The sequence below is a fragment of the Phyllostomus hastatus genome, unplaced genomic scaffold, assembly GCF_019186645.2.
Source record: "Phyllostomus hastatus isolate PE091 unplaced genomic scaffold, TTU_PhHast_1.1 phas_contig_1, whole genome shotgun sequence".
NCBI lineage: Eukaryota > Metazoa > Chordata > Mammalia > Chiroptera > Phyllostomidae > Phyllostomus > Phyllostomus hastatus.
Genome location: NW_025333498.1, coordinates 26953653 through 26970757, shown reverse-complemented (window position 1 = coordinate 26970757; position 17105 = coordinate 26953653). Strand labels below are relative to the sequence as shown.

The 17105-nt window shown below is 34.7% G+C and overlaps 1 protein-coding gene across 1 annotated transcript in view; it reads right to left on the bottom strand.

Annotated features, from left to right (window-relative positions):
- The window catches only part of KCNH7 (potassium voltage-gated channel subfamily H member 7), a 476729-nt gene that overhangs the window by 124749 nt on the left and 334875 nt on the right, over nt 1–17105 (bottom strand). Inside the window, exons 5-6 of the mRNA XM_045819059.1 lie at nt 15337–15357; nt 7623–7837 (exon numbers count right to left, since the gene is read on the bottom strand). Coding sequence (XP_045675015.1) covers nt 7623–7837; nt 15337–15357 — 236 coding nt within the window. The remainder of the gene's footprint in view (nt 1–7622; nt 7838–15336; nt 15358–17105) is intronic.

Here is a 17105-nt window from a genome sequence, read left to right as displayed (position 1 = left end):
ACCTGACATGCAAAAGGTCCTGGACCAAGCCAGGGCAGGGCCAGCACAGTGTGCAAGTAGTATGGTAACAATAACAAATTTTTTTTAGCTTATTAAGGTATAATTGATATAAAAAAATTGCAAACATTTATAATTTTAAATATTAGATGATAAAATGAAGCCAATGCTTTCTCTTCTTTATAAATCAATCCCTATTTCTGAAGTACTGAATTATAAACACTGTGTTAGAGTTCTCACAGAATTAATATAAATTGAGAGTCATTGAATTATATGAAGTGATAACGAACATATTTACAATGGACAAGATTGAGTGGAAAATAAAAAGCCAAAATCTTTAAAATTTTCTTTCCTTTTTTTAAAAGTTTGCATTTATCTATTTTTAGAGAAAGGGGAAGGAAAGAAGAAAGAAGGGGAGAGAAATATCAATGTGTGGTTGCCTCTCACATGCCTCCTACTGGGGACCTGGCCTGCAACCCAGGCATGTGCCCTGACTAGGAATCAAACTGGTAACCCTTTGGTTCTCAGCCTGTGCTCAATCCACTGAGCTATATCAGCCAGAGCTAAACTTTTCTTTATGTGAGTAATCAGTGTAATTTTACTTTTCTTTCAACTGAGTGGCATGCCACCAACAAAATTCAAAATCCCTCCATCCTAATCTAAGATCAGCATAATAAAAATATAACACTAAACATGAGATAGTGCTGAAATGAAGCTCCCTGTTAAGGATGGTTTTATTCAGCTTTTTGAAGAGTTTAGGAGTTTTAGAGAAAATCTACCATATTATCTTCCTATTTATCTCTAGACTCACTTTTCTAATTAGTTACTACTGAACTTTCAGAGTATGACATTTTATCATACAGCCAAATGTTGCATGTATGCCCAAATGCCATGCTAATTTATGATTAGATTTAGGGGGAAAATAGGGAAACAGAATTGAATTATAGAGAGGTTGTCTTTTAGAGGTTAAGCACTTCAGTTTGGAATCAGATGGCCTGTTTGAAGGCTATTCCATCACTGTGTGACCTGGACCAGGTGCTTTTTCTCATGGAGATGATAATAATAGTACCAACTCATAGAACTGCTCTGTGGATTTAAATTGATAATCTATCAAACCACTTAGCATAGAGCCTGGCACATAGGAAATGCTCGATCAATGTCAGCTATTATTAAATATATCATAATTCTATTTTTATGACAATAATATACTTAAATGACTCCAAAATAATGAAAATCTATTTTGACTTTAAAGTTTTATATAGATTTCAAAATTATATGGCTTTTCATGCATTCAGAATTTTTTTCTTATGACTCAAGTCTCTTTGTGATTATTCCCCAAACTAACTTTTTTAAATATTCTCCTTAGTGAAGCTATAGGAAAACTATACTTGTGGACTAGTAGTAAATCTCTTCCCCATTATCTCTTCAGATTAAAATCTCCTGTTCATTTAGGCTCCTTCATAGGATCCTGATATGGGTTACCAGAAATTTCTCTTAAATAATAAAGGAATAAATGATAGAACTATTTGGTCATAATTTGGCCAGTACAGAGTCTTAAAAACCCCTCAAACTACCTTTAGTTTCATAATGTGATTTTGTAGCACTTATTACATTAGCATTTGTAAATGTTGTTATTATGGACTATTGTATAGTGTTTCTCCAAGTCATTTAGAACCCCTTGATTATTGGTACTACGTTTTATACTTCTGTGTCTCTAGTGCTTCCTCAGCACATAATGCAATATTTAGAGAGAGAGAGAGAGAGAGAGAGAGAGAGAGAGAGAGAGAGAGAGAGAGATGGAGAGATGGACAGAGATACTGTTAAACTGAATTCCTACCTTCTTCTTTGCAATGGACCACTGTAGTTTGTGCTTCCTTAATGGCATTCCTTCCCCAGTGAATTTTTCTGGTGTGGTCATCAGTCAAGGCACTATACTTCTTATACCACAAGGGTGAGTGGATGAGCACAGGACTCAACCTGGCCAATCAGAGTCCACTTTCTCAGGAATGATATAGACACTAGAGGGCAGAAGGTTATTCTTAACAAATCACCAACTGTGAGTATTGAGACTAGAGAAAGGGCCCTGCTTCTATCAGATGCACAGTGAAGTCATTATGGAAGAGGGCATTGCTGACAGGAAGAATGTCATTAGCTGTTCAATTTAGGAATGCAGACATGCTGCAAAGCAGATCTGCCCCTGCACTTTTAGGGGTATTTTTGTGACCCAATAAACTGTTCTTCCTTTTCTTTTTTGCTTCACCCATTTTCCACTTAGAAAAAAAAGTAAATGGAAATACCACTACTAAAAACAGAATGCCATAAATAGAATGATGTCATTTGTTTCCAAAGACTATTGAAACACTAGAGTGATGCAAAAATAATAATAAAAGCAAGATATTTCATGGCAAACTTCAGGGGTAAGGTTAGTTGATATTGGGGTACACAGTGCAGCTGCAGGGGAGTATTCTCTGGGCAAATGGGAAGTGGGTTAAGGCGGTTTCTGTTGGGCTCTGCAACCTGCATTGTGGTACAGCATTGGCTAATACAGTCTCACGTGACTGGCCAATGGAGCTTTGGAATCCACAGTGCCGTCGCCTTATAAACCCTTTTGATGCTCTAATACATATCCAAGGAGACTGACCTAATACTAAGTTTGTAAAAGCTGAAGAGGACAACACAATGATATAGTCTATTTATCATAAATATTATCAAAACATTTGAACTGGAACTAAAACTGGAGTAGGAATAATGAAATCATACAAGAGTGCAAAAGTTTGGTTTACTTTATTTAAATGGACACAGCTATAATCAATGATTTGGTTGTCAACCCAGAACCACAAATGAAGAGTAAAAGCAGACCTTTGTTTTCTACTCAACTTTCCTTCCAATTTATTGTTTTCTCCCTACGACTTCACTGAATTTGGTAGGAACTGGCCAACCAAGGCCTTGCCTCCCTGCAGTAGACCTTACATGCATCAGTCTGTACCAGCTGGATTGTAGATAAGATTTAAAAATCCATACCTTCTGAGAGTTATTTTCTATTTTTTCTAATGAATTGAGGTCAGATGAACTTTGACAAAAAAAAGCTGATGGAGTACATAAGTTTGCCTTGTAAAACCAGACAATAATGAATGGGTCTCTGGACCTAAAACAACAAAAAGAATAAAAATCTTGTCTAGGGAAGAATTTAGAAGGTAGGCACTTGATTTAGGTATTTTGACCCACAGGTTTACTCTTGCTTAATTTTCTCCAATACTTTCAGTAGTCCATTTCAGAATCTTTTAGGATTCTTCTTAAATGTTGTGTATTATGCTATGTACTAGTGATACGAAAATTTCATGCTTTACTCATTCATCAATACTTACTGTTTCCCCAGGGCAGCCCACTCCAGATTCTAATCCCTAACCTTGGAAACCTCTCAAGCTTCAAAACTCATCTAAGAGTTTATATTTCCCAAGTACTACCCCAAACTCCCAATATAGGTAATGTTTCCTCTCTCAGTGCCCTTTGCACTGAGTATACCTATAGTGTAATACTTCACACTGCATTGTAATTAATGCTTATGTATTGTACTTGTCTGTCTTACTCACTTCTCAAAGGTGGAGAATTTGCCTTTTAACATGAATTCCCAGAACTTAGCACTGTATATACTGGCTATCAATACATGCTTGTTGAGTAAATAAACAAATAGATGAATGCATAAATGCATGGATGAATGAATGAATAAGAGCATAGTCTCTACTCGGAAGAAGTTTACTCCAGCTAGGGAAGCAAATAGCTAATTGGCTAATTAGAAATTAGCCAGTGTATAATAGAAATGGGATCCAAAAGAGGTGAGAGCATGACATGAACAGAAATCAATGTTCCTTTCATGTATGTTTTTTTATTTTTTTATTTTTTGATGTCTGCTCTATTGTTTGTGCTTAGAGGGGCATTTAAAACTCACTGTTGGATGATCTATGAACAAAATCCTGATAACTTTTGAAGAAAGGATTATCACAAATGTACTAAGGGAATAAAACAAATAAGAACTTTCAATATAGAAAATACTGCTGCTTGCTTATAGCAAATGTGTTGTGAATATCTAGACAAGAAGAATTTCCATACATGCAAGCAAAGGGAATAATAAAGTCTTTGGGTTATTACAAGTTATTTTTAGTGACTAGGAGACAAAAGATGTTACCTGTTGTAAACATGGAAATTCCAGATAGCCATGATGAGGAACCTTCACAAACACCAAATGAGAAAACATTTACAGGATCACCCTCCTTTCAAGAGCTTAAACAAAATCTGCAGAGGCTATGTCTGCAAGAGGAATTTCTCAATTTCTCAATATTTGATCGCTATCTTGTTTGGTATGCCCTGTGGAAAATTGGGAGGTTTATTACTAAGAGCTAAAGCAGGCACTAAAAAGAAGATAGAGCGTTCCTACTGATCTCTTCTTTCTAGCTGCCTGTCTTATCCTTTTTCCAGTCCCTTACCATTTCTGGCCAGAGCCATAGCCAGCCACTTAACTGGCCCGTCTCCGGAATCTCCTTCCTATCAATTTAGGTTGAAAGATCAGAACAAAATCTAATCTTCCAGTGACTTAAAAAGCTTTTTTGCCTGCATCATACTTATCCAATTAGGGTACTTTGAAAATTGTGGAGAGGGACACTCCATGATTTGGAGGAAATATCAGAAGATGTAGGAAAACTATGGGGTATTTCTGTGGACCTTTGATTCCCTCAGTATTAAGCAGTTCAAACATTTTTTTTCAATGTTCAAACAAATATTGTAATGTTATGAAGCTAAATACAAAAGTTGCAGGGATTTAAAGAGAAGGCATGAGACCTCAAAAGAATGCTCTTGATGACAGCTATTGCATTTTACTTAAACCCCAAGGAACTTACGTGAAAAAGGTAGTAAAGAACCATCTAGAGGGGAAAGTTTCAGCAGCTCCCTGACCTGTGATATGCTCCTGGCCTTGTCTCAACCTGGCTCAGGAGACCACCTGTTCTCATAAAACACATGGACTTTTGTGCCCCTAGAAGTGTGTTTTTGCTGTTTTTCTTCCTGGGATTCTTACTCCCTTCCTTGTTCACTTTCACTAACTTTCCCTTCCCTTCCCTTCCCTTCCCTTCCCTTCCCTTCCCTTCCCTTCCCTTCCCTTCCCTTCCCTTCCCTTCCCTTCCTTCTTCCCTTTTCCCCTTCTTTCCTTTTCTCCTTCTTTCCTTTCCTTCCTTCCTCCCTTCCTTTCTTCCTTCCTTCCTTCCTTCCTTCCTTCCTTCCTTCCTTCCTTCCTTCCTTCCGTCTATAAATATTTCATGAACCCCATGCTGCCAGTGTCCTGCTGGCCCTGGCAATATAGGAATAAAAGGATCCTGCAAAGATGGTGAGGAGGGTGGCAGGGGAGTAGTTATACAAAAATATTAGCAAACAGAATAATGTCTGAAATTACTTGTTATGTTCTTAGCACTGATGAACACTTTTCACAAGTTACTCTATTTAATTCTTAAACCAACACTGAAAAATAAGTTTTGCCATCACTAAAACTTGCCTCAATGTCACGATAAACGGAAACTGTCTCCATGGCACACAATGAATGACTTAGCCAGAATTAAAACATGAGCGTATGTGACTCCAGGTTATCCTCCTAGATGTCATTTACTACCCAGTTTGATAAATAAGCTTCTAGATCTAGTTTAAATGTCCCATCTTATCTCTTTTTTTCCCTTCTGAGTTCCTATATCTTTTTTTTAAAGATTTTATTTATTTATTTTTAGAGAGGGGAAGGAAGGGAGAAAGAGAGAGACATCATTGTGTGGTTGCCTCTTACTGGGGCAATGTGCCCTGACTGGGGATTGAACCTTCGACCCTTTGGTTCACAGCCTGTGCTCAGTTCACTGAGCTATGCCAGCCAGGACTGAGTTCCTATATCTTTATTAAAATGATTTAATTATGGCTTTAGTATAAATATTTTCTCTCTCATCTGGTTTAGAAAGACCCCACAGCAGGTCGGTCCCACCTCTGATCCATGCTGGTGTCACCCTCTCCTGGCACAGAGGACTCAGTGAATGTGGCAAGATAGGGTGGGCCCTGTGGTGAACCAAGTGTGTTAAAGCTGTGCAAAGATCACATTTGCCTGCCCACAGGCCTCGTGGTGTGTTTAGTTTGGCCTAAAGAGTATTTTGAATAAGTTTGCCAACTTCCAGGGATTAAGAGTTTATCATAAATTCTGGATTGCTGGCATCTTTTTAACAGTGGAAGATTTGGAAGCACTAGGTGGGCAGCATTCCTGTGTGGGATGCTTTACTTTTAGAGGGCTCTGAACTCTGGAGGTCTCTTGGCCCCTTCCCCGACCCTCCCCTGGCCGAGCTGCCAGAGCTCTGACCCGAGTATTTGCAATTAGTCTTCTGAAGAAGTTTCTGAAATCTCTTAATTTCTATACATCCACATGGTGGTACGGTCTACAAATAACAAAAATTTTAAGGTAAATGCAATTGCAAATAAAGTTTGAAGATATCAAAACAGTGCCAGTACAGCAGACTCTTCATTTACCATTGTTACATTCAGTTTACTAAATTAAGAACAAAATGCCAAGGGTATAAAAAGCCTCATTACTACATAAATATCAAAGTACACATCAGAATGTGGCATATATAACCTCCTATCTCAAAGAGAGTGCTCAGGTCTATTCACTGATGCAGGGTCTGTACATAGCTATCAGCTCACACAAGGAGGTTATTTACAAGTTATTATAGTATTATTTGGAATAACTTTATTCCAAATCTTTAATGCTTGGCATATAGATTAGGGTCAAATTTACCTTTATATTGTGACAGTTTATGACAAGGTTTGCTATGCAAATTTATTTAGTAATTTGTAAGGAAAAAAACCCCTGCTAAGCAAATTTATTTAGTAATTTGTAAGTAAAAAGAAAAACTTGTTTACTCAACACAAATTTGAGAGTCATAAATTCCGAACAATGTAAGTGCATTGTAAGCAAAAGCTAGGTACTGCTTAGATTGGTATTTTGATATACTAAGTACAAATCATTTTTCTCTATTCTTTAAAGCATGACTCCTGCTAGACAGTACCTTCTTATCCTAGTCCAACATGCAACATTTTTTTGAAAACAATAAAATACTGTTACCAGGAAACATATGGGTTTACTCTGACTTTTCCTTATCTTGGTCTGTTCTTTTCCCCAAGTCGATAGACTTATCTGACTATACTTAGTAGGGTAAGTGCAAAAAAGGAGGCCATAGTTAAGAGTAAATACTAATTAGTCCCCTAAAGCTTCAATAGACATATCCATTATAATAAAAAAACCATGCTTTAATAATGCAAGAGTTGGCAGCACAACAATAAATGTCCAAATATGATGAATAGCAGGTTAACCACCTCTGCAACAAAGGCAACAATGATACCAACATAGCCCATTTTTGCTCAGCCTTATAGTAAACAAAATTATAATTTATAGTTTTATTTATTTGTGAGGGTCACCCAACATCTCAAGATAAATTGGAGTGCAAATAATGGCTTACCTCTCTTGTTGGTCACTCGTGGAAAAAAGAATGTGTTTTATGGTGCAGAAAAGAACTGTAAAAACAGTTGAAATTGATAGTAAAATGGTATCCTACCTGGGTAACTTTCTCTGTCACGTTGTGTGTTCGATCTTTAACCTTGGGTGCAATGATGGTTTTATCTGAAGAAGGAGGGGATGTATTCTTTTTTTCAGTTTTGACATCTGAAAAATTCAGAGTGAGCTGTGGAATCTTGTTAATGGTGCTGTATTTGTTGAGGTTTGAATCCGATGTGGATCCCAGGAGGCTTGACTTGATATGATTAAAAGGCCCTAAAAAAATTGGAAACTATTTGTAAAAGCAATGTCAGGAGAAACAGAAAAAGAAAAAAATACTCCTGAATGACTTGCTAGCGATCCATGACTAGTGTGACCCTGGTTCAGGTGTGACAGGGTTCAGGGTCACTGTCTGCCACGTGTAATGGCACGTGAGTGTTCAGGATAAGATGAGCTTCTAGGAGAGCACCCAGAGTGCAGGTGGAGGCTTTAGCTTTTACTCAGCTTCTTTCATTAAAGGCTAAAATTAAAAAAAACAACAACACTTTCTATCATTGGCTAAATTGTATCTGAAAATTTCTCGAAATTCCTATTATAATCCAGGGGTTATCTGAGGAAGGACTTGCCTATGGTTAAAATCATGGTCACCATGAAATTTCTCAATGGGCTGTCTACCCAGCTTCAATTTCTATAGTTTCCTTCTCTATGACAATCCGGCTGGGTTCTTCATGTGCTTCCATTACCTCTATGAGATGTTTGTGCAGAGCTTCCAAAACAGTTAAGCCCAGATGGAGGAATTTCAGATAAGACTGAGAAGGGCAAATGTGTGTGTGTGTGTGTGTGTGTGTGTGTGTGTGTGTGTGCGTGTGTGTGTGTACTTTATTGAAAACTCTAGGATCTTATGTGGGATTTTTAAATCTTTTTTTTCTTTTTTCCTTCTTCTAAATTTGACTAACCACTATTTTGAGGAAAAATGAAAAATACAAATCATACCAGAAGAATGCCTTGGTAAACAATTTATAACTGAAGTGCTGTAGGTAGATAACGGGACATACCTGAAGTTGGTAGTTCCTTGTTCTTTCTTTCTTTTTTAAAACCGTTCTGTATATTAGATTCTCAGAACTTATTCATCTTATAGCTGGAAGTTTGTGCCCTTTGACCAACCCTAGTCACATCTGAAGTTCCTCTCCCAGGAAGGTGATTTGGCAAGGTGCCAGGACTCCTGAGCCATTGTTAAGGATAAAAATACACTGACCAGCTACATCTTTTAGGATAAACCTATTATCTGCTGCTCATGAAGATTCATGGAATGCTCCAAAGTTTCTTGTACAATGAGTAATGTTATATAGCTCTTAAAAATCAGCATCGGGAAGAAATTTTTAAAAAGTCCTGAGTCCAGGAGTATTATACAGCCATTATCTTTTTGCATCAGAGAGTGCTTAAAACATAATTGCATGAATGAACTTGGCAGTTAACACATTTTGCCTTATTTTTCCCCTATTTAGAATGAAATTAACACAGTTTAGGGATCAAAATGTACTTTATGCACCAAGAGAGATATAAACCATTGAAAATTATATTTACAGTTTGTGTCTTTTGGACCACAACACCCAATCAACTCTGATCAAATATGACTCTAAGAAAAAATACCCATCACTTAGCTCATAGTGACCTTGAATAAAAATCACACTGTACTTGATTATTAAAGTTATATTTTATTATTACAAAAGTTTGAAATGATTTAAAGAGTATTTTTATTGAGGTAACAACAACTGTGTTTCTTGAGGTGCATTTCTGTTCATTTCTTAATTTTTTTCTATTATAATGGCCAACTCCATCTTGATGAAAAATTTCACTGAGTTCTCTGCACATTTATTACCCAGTATGTAATCTGTGTGAGATTACATACAGAAGGTTGAGCTCAGGTATAAAGTTAAATTGTGTTTAAAACTGTTTAGCCCAATTTTTAATTCCTTTCCTCTATCATCCTTCTATTATTGGATTTCGGTAGCAGGTTATCTACAAAGTTGCTTAAAAAAACTGGGTAAGAACATGGATCATCTATAATATTACAGAAGAAAGACAACATTAAATATACTTTGATTGTCCTGTGACCAGTTCCAATAAACTCCATTGAATTGGCTACACAGATAAGCAAGTGGTCTCAACTATCACAGTACTTCACTCTAGGGCAGCGATTTTCAACAGGTGTGCTGCAAGAATTTTTAAAACATGCAATACCTGGCTACTTAGGCAGGGGCAAGGGGCTCTTTTCCCTTGATTGTCAAGTAAAAGAAATAGCAGCAGCCAGCACAATAGCCATCTGGTGAATCAGTCAAAATTCTACCTAATTTTTGTCAGATTGGCAAAAAATACAGAACTTCAGTAATTATTTTGTGTGTGCCATAAGATGAACAAGGGGCATTTGTGAGGCATGTTCATTTGCCAAAATAATGGGAGGTGACTATTCTTTCCCCTTGAAAAATTGTCCCATATGTCCGAGTGGGCATTCATGTGGGTGAAAAGCCTTTTTACAATGGTCTGAACCTTGAGCCTGTTTCGCACATAGGGTACACTGTATTTTTAGCATGCTTTGAATATATATGGAACTTTCCAGATCTACAACTACCATGTAAAGGGAAGGTTTTTACATTGTTTTATTTGGAATGTTACCAGAAGTTGTAACATTCCAACTGTGTTGGAGCCAAATATTATAATATTTGCAAAGACTATAGGAATCAAACAAAAAATCATTGATAAAGTCACGTTAAAAGTATTTCGTGTTTTCTCCTACATATATACAATTATGTGAGATACAATGAATAGATACCTATGTGGTAAAAACCAAACATTTGAAATAATCTGTTTTGGGATTCTGTGTTGGTTTGTAGTATTGCCTTAAGACTCCCCAGAGATTGCCACAACTTCTCTATATTGTCTTGATTGCCATTTCTTAGTCCAAGCCATCTTCTAGTTCCTATTGCTTCTGAAGGCATATGATCTGGAGCACGAATATATGTCCTGAAATTTAGTGGGCTTTCTTCTGTGCAATTTATTACTGTTGCATGTTACCACATGGACTATCATTTTAACATTACATTTACAAGCAAGAGCCAGCTCATCTGTGAGAATATTATACTTCCTCATTCCTCCCCACTTTATTTTGGTATATTATTCATAATTCAATTTTGGTTTCCTACTTTAAAATTTTTTATATAAATAAGTTCAATATGTTACTATTTATTTTAATAGTAGTTTTTATTTTGTTTTCCACACATACTCTTGCTCTATCATTTTATTAAGTACTTATACACACTGTTTTCTCATGTCTTTAGTGCACTTAAAGCCAATTTTTTCTTATGTCTAATTATTTCCCTATGTTTTCTAGTGTAATTACACTTAAACATTAATATATTTACAGAAATATCATTTTATTGTAAATGGTTTCATTTTATTTCTCTTTTATATTAAAGTTCTTTTAGAAATAAGTTAAATTATCTCTGAATGTAGCTTCAGGATAATAAAATGAGTATTAAAATATTTGTTGCAACAAGAGGACATCAGGTCTGAAGGTCTAAGATTTGGCCCTAGAGTATTACAAATTCGTTGCAAGCTGAACTTTAGCTTCTCTTATTTGCTGGTGAAAAATCTTTCTAAACTGTTATTTTATTCTGTTTTGTTTTAAAGCTCTAAGTGTTAGAGATTTAATATAGCTTACTTTTTAAATCTATACGCATAAAAAATTCAGTGAAACTTAAAATATATGTAAAATAATTCATGCATGCTCCTTAGACAAGACTTTCACAATCTATTTTATCATGCATAACAAAGTCCATTATGCTCTTTGCCACTGATTTTGAAGCAGGTGTTTATATGCAGAAGTCTGGTAGAGTGTGCAAGATGGTCAGTGTTGGGTTCACTTCCTCTAAAGCCTACAGAAATTTTAATAAAAATTTTTAACACTAGTTAAGATAGGTATTAGCCATATCCTTATTTTACCAATTGTAAACCAAGCAGACAGACTGTGAGGCCAAAACATAATAAGAATCAAGGTCTAGAAATCAGAATACAGGGTTTCCTACCTCCTAGGTCTATATTCAGAGAGGCCTTGGTTGAGGACTTAAAGGTGAAAAGCAGCCTCCCTTAGAGTGATCATGAACAGATGGGGTTTAGGATTCTAATGAAAAAAAAGGGAATAACCTGAAAAACAAAGTCAAATCAATTTAAATAAAATAAATGGGCAGAAATAAAAGGAAATAATAGATTCAATAGAAAGAAATATAAGACTCAAAAATATGCAGGAGGGCTTGATGTTTTTTTGGAAGAACATTTAGATAAAAACAGGTGACCAAGAAGACTAAACAACAGCTCTATAAAGCTCTAATATATGACAAGTCTGAGTAAATACAAATTAGGCCAGGTCTCAGCTACAAAAAAATACCCTGCATTTAGATATCAAGCTAAAGGCTAAAGCAACAACTAGGAAGAATTTTAGATTAAAGACATCTAAAATTTTTATGGTAAGGCTATTTATATTTATCATGAATTACAAGGTACTAAAGGAGAATATATTCTTTTTTAGATGGTGCTGGAAATAGAGCTAAGGACATCTGATATATTTTTTAAAATAAGTTTTTTAAAGATCATTGTTCTTGACAGCTAAATGGAACAAAAAGATTAAGGTTGTTTTTACACCATCAGTTGTTTATGCAATATTTCTTAGGGCACTGAGTTTGTTTTGCTAAAGTTTAATAAAACATAAATCACTGAAGTGACAACGTTAAAGAAAATGCAAGTCAGTGTTTAGTAATTGAATTTTGTAAAACAACACTGTCAATAAGCATGAGGATGACCTGTTTAACACTAGAAAGATAAGACGTGATACAATTATTGTAGTCAACATCTGTATTATCTGTTTCAGTGTGTGGAATGCTATTTACAGAAGACTGTCACTATTGAAAAATCCACTTGCAAATCAACTTATAAAATCACAAATATTCAGGAATGGCCAATGTAGCTTATGAGAAACAGCTTTATCAGATTAGCTGATTTGTGAGTCTGAGAGTTTTTGTGGCTATGGAGAAGGTACAAGCTATAACAAATCTGACAGTAGTTTTGTTTTTGACTCATATGCCAGATTCTTAGACAAGTTAGAACATGAACATGACATTGTCAGTGGGATGCATGAGTTTATAAGGAAGTAGAAGCAATAGAGGGGTAAAATTATTTCAATGACTTATTTACTAAGTAGGGTAAGGGGTTAATTTTTATTGATGACTTGGAAAACAGAATAGGCAAAAAACCACTAAATTTGAGATGAAAAGGTGTTTACAAGAGAAATTATTAAAAACTATAATATACGCACACAAATAAAAAGCATATGCAATTTATTTGAATTAACTTTTTTACTTTTTCATAATGAGTTACAATTTTTGATCTCTGAAGTCTTTTTTTAAAGAGTTAAATTACTATGGGAGTTTATTAAAGGGAAACAAAATTGATCCCAAGAAAGGAGGTTAAATGGAAATTATTCCATTGAGAAGAAAAGATTGAGTACCAATTTGCTGTTTTTATACTGTGGTATTACAATCATGATTAGAAGTAGCCAGCTTAGTATCCCCATCCAACTTAGGATAGATGAAGGGGAATAAATTACATTTCAGCAAGAAGGATTTAGGTTAGCTTTTTTTATAGCAGGCAGTAAAATGCATGTCCCAAGAAAGTTAAAGAATGGGTTCCACTGAAGATAAAGATGACTCTACCACCTGTGTGAGGGATTTACACAATGCCACTGCCCAGGGGAAATACACCAGATGATCTTGAAAAACTTCAAAATGAATTCCTAAATTACTTATTTTATTTTGGTAAAGAAATTATTTTTGGTTGAGTTAAATATTGAAAAGCTACGCATTTGTACACAAAAAAGTGTAGAAATTTGTCTTTGATTAAAAAAATTTAATTTAAAGGGGATTTAGAGACAAACCCCCTCAAAGTTTAAAAAGCACAATTAATATATTGTCCTATATCTAATTTGTATGTTAATTGCTTTGTGAAAATCTTAAGGAGCCAGGCACTTAAATATTTTTAAAATAGTTATAAAAATCAGGGTCTGAAGAAATGATGAAGATTTTGGAGAGCAGAAGTACATAAATTGTTTATTAAATTTGCACATTTTATCTAATTTAGTACTTTAGGACTTTAACTTCATGAATATTAATATATTAAACTTGCTACAGTGATTTTGAGTTTTCTAATTCTAGATTCTGACATTTTTGATTCAAAGACTATTGTTATTTAAAAGTGGGGGGTTGAGGAAAAAAGTTAGAGATTAAGTGGACTAGTTTATGAGTAGAAAATAAAATTGGTGTAGTTTGAATGATAAGTATGTGAGATACTAGTCTGGAAGGTAAGTGAGCTCAATTTTCTATTTATTGAGATAAAATAAGATTCATTTCCTACCACATTTAAAAAATCAGAAAATTAATGCATAATAATTTATTGTTAATTGTTAAAGCTAAAGCCAGTCATATGTCACAGAGGCAAGTTGGTGAGAGCTGTTTGTATTCTTTATTATTTCTTGAGATTATGTTTCTTGAGAAATCACCATGTGCAGCTGACGCTAATTTGCTTCCTTTTAGAAATCTCAGGCCAAAGATATTGTAGAATAATGATGTATGTGAATCCCATCTTGCTATTGAAGTTCACTTATACAGACCCTCTCTGAAGTGACTAAAAATAAAACTGGAGTGGAAGTTGCCACAATTTCCCTTATTTTCAAATTACCCTGGGCTGCTGACCAGAAAACATCTTTAGTTTTTGGTGATATTAATTCGTAACAGTCACCAGCTCTGAATTAATTAGGGAAGCAATTGAGAAATCAATATTCAAAACTTCACAATGATTGAAGTAGCAGTGACACAGGGAAGAGGTCAAAACAGAGTTCTAAGTAATGAGAGTTACTGATGGAGACGTGTCCATGCAACACACATGCGCAGACGGGGTCACTGTCACCACATGCATACCCATAGCAGCATGCATGGCTGATGTTGAAAGACTAAACCCCAAAAGTTTTCAATTTATGAGAATATATTTTGTGATTCCTTATATCTATTATGATCTAGTAGAAAAACAGAAGTGAGTTTCAAATTTTTAGCCAAAGCCGCATTTATCCATGGGTATCGCTCAGTTAAACAATAACCAACAGTAGCTGTAGGCCATGCCAGTGATTTCAGACTAAATAAGACACAATTAGACATGATTGAAATGTAATATAGAAAAATAGAAAATGACTATCATGCATGTACAGTTTACTACTACAGTAAGCTTAAAACCATACCCCCTGCCATCCAGGAACGTGAAACTAGTTTTAAGGAAACAAAAGAGGAACAAGTAAAGTGATGCTGTCATGTAGCACTTTGCTTATTTTATTTAATCTTGACCTAAAAAAAATTTTTTTTGGCTAAAATAGGCTTATATGCCTCTGTCACACTCTAATATATTTGGCTTGATATTTGTATCTTTCCAAATGATTTAAATATTTAGGAAGTGTTCATTGTCAACCTAGGTAAACACTTCTTGCAGGAAAACGTTCAGAACATGTCTGAGAAAGTAAGAATGTCTCCAGCCAAGTCAAGCCATGACGACTCCACCGGGTGCCTGGACTAGCTAAGGGCAGCGCGATGTTGCATTGAACAGGGCATTCAGCAGGCAAGTTAACATGCCAAGTAAAGGGGCACTTAGGGCATCAGATGTTAAAATTTGAGTTTGTACTTTACCTTTGACATTGCGACCATTGTCTGTTTTGAGCACATAGGGTGAGAAAAGAGAGAAATACAAAAAAACTAAAATTATGTTATATACACTGAATTACCTTTGTAAAAGCAATCAGAGAAAACAATGTAATGCTTGAAAATTTATCTTTGAAATGAACAACATTTTGTACTATGCAACCAAATAAAATGCATATGCTAGAAATAATATCTGCCATCATAAGCATTCATGTTAAAATTTGCGAAACACTTATCTCACTTTAAATGGATTTTAAAGTATAGATATTTTAATTATGACAATCTGGAGAAAGACATGCCCAGCTGCCTGCAGTTGTAATAAAAACTTTCAACCTTGTCAGAGGCCAATTTTAGTGTTGCTTCAACCATCACTTAAAGAAGTGTATAGTCATACAACATTTTGCATGCTAAGTAAATTTTTTTGTATAATTTCACCTAGTATGTTAATAAGGAAAATATTTTAAGACAATAGTTTACCTTATAAACCAACTTGTATTATTAATCACAAATTTATTATTTGTCTCTCCCATAAATGCTCTTTAATGTATATTCTGAAAATACCAATTTGTTCACAAAGAGTCATTCTTAGGCAAAAATAATTGTAAGAAATCAGTGGAACATTTGACTGTTCAAAGGTAATATGAGATTTTTAAATTTATGTTGTCACAATGCACTCAGTATAATACCTACAATATTTAGGAAATTTGTTTATATTAAAATGAGCTGTTTTCAAATCTCAGAATAGAGTGTTTTTGGATTTATTTTGAGATTGGCAATCTGATTCTTTGTTATATATTTGCTACTAACAAAATATGCATTACTAGTTTTGAAACAAACAAGCTTAAAATAGATGAAGTCATGTGAAAACCATTGAAATATATCCAAGATTTGAAAAAAATTTTCAACATTTATTGACATCTCTGCTAATACTGTGAATACTTAAAATGTTTGGATATATTATAATTGTTTTAAAGCTCACAATTGAAGCAATTTTCAGAAGTGTGGTATATGAAATTGCTGGTATAGGCATTGCCTTGGACAGAGATACACAAATAAAAGTATGACTTTATATGGCTACTCTTTGCCCACTTTGAAGGACCATTAAAAGCAAATCAGGACAGTGGAAGAGAACTTGATTATGTAGAATTAATTATCCCCAGCAGAAGATAGGTCCAAAAGTCATTAGTAAAGTAACAAGCACTTTCAGGAGTTTAGAAGTTGTAATTCTACTCACCAAACCTGAAAATTACACATAAAATTTTGCAAATTTCAAAATAACTGACCAAAAGGTAATTATACAGTTAATGTTGCTTTGACATTCTAAGGCAGAGCACAGGGTCCACTGTGCTGGTTCTAACTCGATGTGCTCACTATTCCTCCATGACAGTGTGGTGTAGATGCTAGAGGAAGCATTTTGAGTCCTATAGCAGTTTGACAGCATAATTTTACATCTTTCAATCTAATAATAAAACAATTAGTGTTTATATTTTATATGCCTATTTTTTAAATTTCATTTTCCTAGTAATGTATTTTTATTGTATTTACAAATGTATTGGTACATGATAGATTAGGAACAAAATTCTGGTCCTCACCACAAATGGTTGGAAAAGTACAGTTCTAAGGAACTTGATAATGTAGATTAAATGAAAGGATAGTGTAAAATATTTGCAAATTATTTAAAGTTCTATAAAGATAGCCAATAAAGGAGAAAATTTTTCTCTTTGAAATGGGAGAAAACAAAATCTGGTGCGTGTGGG